The sequence below is a fragment of the Mugil cephalus genome, chromosome 6 (assembly GCF_022458985.1).
Source record: "Mugil cephalus isolate CIBA_MC_2020 chromosome 6, CIBA_Mcephalus_1.1, whole genome shotgun sequence".
NCBI classification, from domain to species: Eukaryota; Metazoa; Chordata; class Actinopteri; order Mugiliformes; family Mugilidae; genus Mugil; species Mugil cephalus.
In genome coordinates, this window is record NC_061775.1 from 817,764 (window position 1) to 823,763 (window position 6,000).

Genomic DNA, 6,000 nt, shown 5'->3' on the forward strand with positions numbered 1-6,000 from the left:
ACAGGAAGTGCATGCAGGAGTTTATTAGCCTGCAGCTGGATGAAACTGAATAACTCTTATCATTATGCAGGGCAACAAGTAGCTTATGAAATAAAAATTTCAGGTTTCAGAGTTGGAGATTAAATACAACATCCCAACATAACCCATGCAATTCATTGTCAGTGATTTGCTTTTAAAGATACATCCAGGTGATTTGATAATATTAATATTTTATCAAGTGAACTGAGTCAAACTTCAACTAAGCTCCTGTTTCCTGCTGTAAAGCTTCTATTTTAACGTTCCTCCCTCTGCCTGGTGCTGCACCAGCTCTGGACCTCGCTGTGGTGTAGCCTCAGCTGCTACTCTGTGTTCACGCGACAGGGTTAAAAGCCATAGACTCTGGACTGTACTGAGTTTTGTTCCAAAGTGGAACATCCACCGTTTCCATTATGTGACTCTTACTTGAATAATTTATAGCACAAAACTGAAAGAAACTGTCACTTTTAACTGGTTTGTATTTACTTTAAGTTAAAAAACACTTCTGTTTTAGAGGTGTTCAGTGATTTGTAGCATCTGATCAGAAATTAGCTTTCTTTTCACAGTATCTGCAAAAAACTGTCCGTCCAGTAACTGCCACAATATCCAGTTGGATACTTGACTACAGTATCTGGCAGTAATAGTGACTTTTGAATGACATTTTTTGAATCATCTGACTGTACAGGTGTGATGTATGTGTATCATGTTTTTAGCTGACCTGTCAGTTGTTTATGCACATTCCTGTTAATGGTTATGCAACTACTGTACTTTTTCCCGTGACTATATGGTTCTCATTTGAAGTCTTAACCAGTTTCAAGGCTTGTTTACTTTTCTGAAGTGTTATCCAAACAATGCATCTTGATGTTGTTACCTGCCTGGTCATAAAAAGTAGTCTATTTTAGAATAGTTTTGTTTTATGAAGATAATGCTAGGAACCACATAATAGTAATACTACATTTCTTTATAGCCTGTATTTGACAGAACATAGAGAAAACTATAGTTGCACATGGTTAGTGCCATGAGGACTCATCCTTGCTTTTCTTTTTCGATTGTGTGGTATTCACTTCCTCTTACGACAATATTGTCTCTTGATATGTAGTTTAAGTGTGTTTGCTCATTGCCTGTAACTATGGGGAAACCCTGAAATGTACAACAAAAACGCGCATTGATTGTCTTGAATGTAAGTGGATTTTTACTGAAATATGGACTGACCATTTAGGGTTTAAGCAATAAGTGCAATAATCTTACAAAATATCTACATGTATAGCTTTTTAATTACCTTCTAGTCCAAGCTTAAATTTATCTTTATCATATGGGAGCCTTGCAAGAAAAAAAAAAAAAAAATGAAACCTAGATATCCGTAAGGAATGTGAAAAAAAGATGAAGCTCATTTGTGTTTTGTTGCTAGTGATTGAATGATTTAAATGTTTTGTCCCACATCTCAGCTTCATGCAGCCCCAAATCCTAAGAGGGCACCTAAGCACTTTCATTAATGGGTTTTTGAGACATCAGCGCCTCCTGCTGGCGCTCCTGCTCCTATTGCTCCTGCTACAATACGTGATGAATTGAATGACTGACATGTCTGATGTGCTTGATAGTTAAGTACCGATCATGTTGTGTTTGTTTTTAAAGGCAAGTGAAGTTCTTGTGTTCTTTAGAGTAGAAGTTTATTGATTCGTCAGAAGTTTCTCCTCCTAGATTGTTAATCTGTGCTTACAAGAGGAGAGAGAGCTCATCTCACAAATGTCAAGGACTGTCCTTAAAGAAGGATCTACAGTGAGGGCTAAACATGCTGCTGCAGGTTTTTGGACTGTTATAAGCCTGTGTGGATTTTTAAAGTGGTAATTATTTTGGGCCTGTGTCACAACAAATGAATAGAATTTTTTTCTTAATGGTTCATATTTATTGATAGGCATTAATTGTTGTTGCCTTGTGGATCAACAACAGATACAATAGCAGCAACCATGAGAGCAATAGGAGGACGTTTATGTTTGGCAGAAGGAGCTGATTAGATTGTGTGTGCTTTCAGTCACTGAAGGGTCCTCATGTTGTTTTGCTTTGTGAGAGGATTCGACTTGTTGCCGTCCTCTTTGAAACCATAGAGCCTCTTCATCAGTGGCCCCAATCAGCTGATGAATGATGGGACTGATGATGGATATTATGGGATAATGACTGTGAGGGAGAATTGACCTCATCAACCCTCTCTACCCTTCTTGTTTAAATTACAGTTCTGTCAGCTCAAGTGTTTCTACCTGATTAAGTATGTAGTGCAGAGCAGTGGTTCATAGTCTGGGGTAGCTCTGTGATGATTTTGTGGGCTTTGGTTTTTAAAACTGGGGTGGAAAAATCTATATTTTGGAGATATTATAATATTTTCCATAGATGTCATGTCTTTAAGCATGCAGTCTTCTAAAAATTAATTAAAAAAAAAAATAGAATAGACTTGATCAATTTAAGAACCACCTATTTAACAGTCATCCACTTATTTTTCTGTAATTTTACTTTCTCTCTGTTTTGTGTTTTCTTTTCTCACTCTCTTCCCCAGAGTCTGTGCCTTTCTTCTCTTCTTTTTTCCTTTGGGGTGCTGAGGCCAACACAACTGTATTTTTGTATATAAACTCCTGCACTTTAAATGCAATACAGTTGTTGAGATAAACAAAAATGTCTGTGGGCTCTTTTCTTTCTGACTCTGTCTCCAGTTGCTAAAGAAAGACTCTCTAGCTATTTCCTCAAACTTTTGCTTCTTTCATTCTTAGCCTCTGTCTTGTTCTCTTTCACATTTCAAGCCAGGTCAACACTCTTACAGGTATGGTCGACTCTTTTCTTTTTCAGTCTCGTTGACACTGATGACACTGTCGCCTGCATGAGCCTTCTGACTCTGCATGTTTCGTCATGTTCTACACCTTTACAGTGGGGCATTCCCTCTATAATTCCCTCTATAATTAAAAACAGAAAATGTGAACCACTGCATTTTTAAAAGTGAATATGTAACTTTGTCATCTTCTGTTTATTTTATTTATCTTTTTTATTTATTCGTTTTTGGTTTTTTTATTATTTGTTTTTTTTTATAGGAGATGAAACCTACCAGGACATTTTCCAGGATTTTACCCATATGGCCTCCAACGACCCGGACAAGCTGAATCGCTACCAGCAGTACGACACACAGCGACCCTGACACTGCATAAACACTGTCCACTAGCAGTCAGACACTCATGACATGACAGACACAGAAATAAAAGACATCTTAAATGACGTCTCCACTTGATCAGAAAGCCTTTAAGCCTTAAACGTGTCGGCCACAGCTGGAGACATGTCACTGTATCGAATGCGGTCAGAGAGCCCTTTCATCTACTTCATTTTCAAACAGTCACTTCAGTCAAGTGAAGGGGAACTTTTTTTAAACAGTACTTTTCAGCAGAACCTATTATAGTAAATGGTACAGTGTTAAATAATTGGAATGGATTTGCTAAGATATAAGATAAATGATTATTGAACTTGGTCTGAATGTAGAGCTGCCATCAAGGCTATTGGTCATTTTGACCCAGCTTCATTTTTCATGTCTCACCTCTGGACACAAAAAACACACACACGCGCACACATATGTGTGTGCGCCTGTGTGTGTGTTTTAAAAACAAATTTAAAAAAAAAGCTGCAAAGAAAAGTGAGTGGGGGCTGTTCAATAACCTATTTACTTTTTTAAGTCTATCTTTTCAGTACCATCCTTTTTATATTATCAGCTTTTTTTCTTGCATTGTTTTGCTTTAAATAACTCACAGCATATATGACAATATGCTTTTACTTATTTGCACAAATGTCTTTGTCTCAAATCGCCACTGATGTTGATGCATTTGTAATTTGAAATGGATTATAGTTGTTTTTAATGGATTTGTTTTAAATGCTTGTAATTTTGAAAAAGCTTCCTCTAAATGATTTTTGATTTTCCATATTAGCACCTGCAGTATGTGTTCTTGAGCCAATCAGCCCTTCAACGCGGTGATTTTGTGGAATAGAAATACTTGTTTAGGTTGATTAGCATACTGATAAAGTCTCAAGCTGATACCAGATTAACTGTGTGGACCTGTAGAAAATACAGCCATCAGCCACAACATTAAAACCTGCTTTGTACTGAATAAAATGAGGTTTTCACACAGGACCTGTAAGGGTGAACTGTGGAGTTTGCCTCTAGGCTGTAGGATTCTGTAAATTGCAGGGTAGGGCCTCAATGTTTCCGTTTTGTTCAGATTCTGTTGATCATTTCAAGGGGATATGAAGAGTGTTGAGGCAAGGTCATTAGACCCTTTATTGTGTTCCTCAACAGTTTTTGCAGTGTGGTGCGGTGTATTTTTGGCCGTTGGTTTAGCCTGCTGCGTGTGCCATTGTTGCCATAGGTGTGTACTTGGTCTGCAGCAATGTTCATGTGGCAGTACCAAAGTAACATTACAAAAATCAGGACCCAGGTTTCCCTGAAGGACATTTCATTTTGATGAGTTTATTAACGTAATTTACCTTATCTGATGGTGGTTTTAATGCAGTGGCTGATCAAGGTGATGTATGTGGTCATTTTATTTGGTTTCAAGTACTGATAACACTTCATTTTACTGGTCCATAATTTCCCCAACATTTCCTGGTTGTGTGTAATCAGGTTTATGTAGACCCGAGTAAATATTTTCTTTAAGTTGGTGAAATTTATTGGCAGCACCTGTTGTTACCCAGGTAACAGCAAGCACAGTTTAGTCGTACAAGAGGCAGAAATCTGGAGGCAGCAAACCCCCATTGAACAAACAGAAAGAAAGAAAAGTTTAATCTTTTTACAGCACAACCAAACAACTTAATGTCATTGTTATAGAAAAATTCATTCCGTTATCAATATTTGGTCAAAGCCAATAAGCAATGACAGAAAGATTTCATTCAGTTTTACATAATAGTAATAACAATAGTTAATGCCTGGGCAGCCTACCACTTGCAGCTCCTCATCACACAGCTCACTGCGGCTACGCCTTCCTGTTCCACTAATATGTTGAATGGATGGTGTTGAAACACTGCCAGCTGCTTCATTAAAACCTCAGTGTTATTGTGTATTTTTGTATCCTTGCTGAGCTGCTGTGTACTTAATACTTAATCGTTAATTAGTTCAATTTATGAAACCATCACAAAGAAATTTAATAGAACATTGTTAGGAAATTATTTTGGAAAGTACAAAGTACATACAGCCTGGAAAATAAAAGGTAAGCATGCTGTGGGAATTCTGTAGAAGTGTGACTTGAGTTGTGAAGCCACTGTGATTTAGTGCGTTGAGTTGAATCAAAGTGATACTGTTTGACTTAGTTCAGATATCAAAGCTTCACATCTAAAAATGAATGCTTCAAAGTTAACGTTAGCCGCTTTGTACTGTACTACAGGATCTGTGACTTTTCTTCCTATGAAATTGTAAAATCTTCACTTGTTTGTCACATTTACATATATATGACATTAAACCTTCAGCCAACATGGTATACAACTCTTGTACATTTTGTACAGATGCTTTTGAATGGATTACTGAAGTATAAAGTTAGTGGTACTTGAATCATTAAATAAGCTTTTATATAGCCTATCCTGTTCTTTGTATCCTTCATATATTTAGCCCATTTTATATTACCTGTCTGTATACCAACATACATGCACTGTATAATATACCTGTAATGTGTAAGGACTTCAATACATATACAGACCAAGGATTCACTTGTGAATGTTGCTTCTTTCTTTGCTTTGCATTTAAGACTTGTTGTCTTGTTCCACAAACAACTGTAACTGTAACCAGGTTAATGTTTGTTTCTTTTTAAAAACTAATCTAAACTGCCGATTGTTTTTTCTAATATAAATTATAATCCAACTTTTATCAGTGATGTTAATTCACACATAAGACAAGTAAGTCAAGAACAAAGGATTCTAATAACGTCTCCTCTTTCAAAAAGGCACAGCATTTCCTCTCAGTCCAGTTCAATTCAA

The 6,000-nt window shown here is 36.8% G+C and overlaps 1 protein-coding gene across 7 annotated transcripts in view; it reads left to right on the plus strand.

Moving 5' to 3' along the window:
- Positions 1-5,729, plus strand: part of LOC125009670 (arf-GAP with coiled-coil, ANK repeat and PH domain-containing protein 2-like) — a 75,896-nt gene extending 70,167 nt beyond the window's left edge. For all 7 annotated transcript variants that reach the window (XM_047587827.1, XM_047587820.1, XM_047587821.1 and 4 more), the window contains one exon: positions 3,087-5,729. In XM_047587827.1, coding sequence (XP_047443783.1) covers positions 3,087-3,190 — 104 coding nt within the window. In that variant the 3' untranslated portion in view covers positions 3,191-5,729. The remainder of the gene's footprint in view (positions 1-3,086) is intronic.
- The last annotated feature ends 271 nt before the right edge of the window (positions 5,730-6,000 follow it).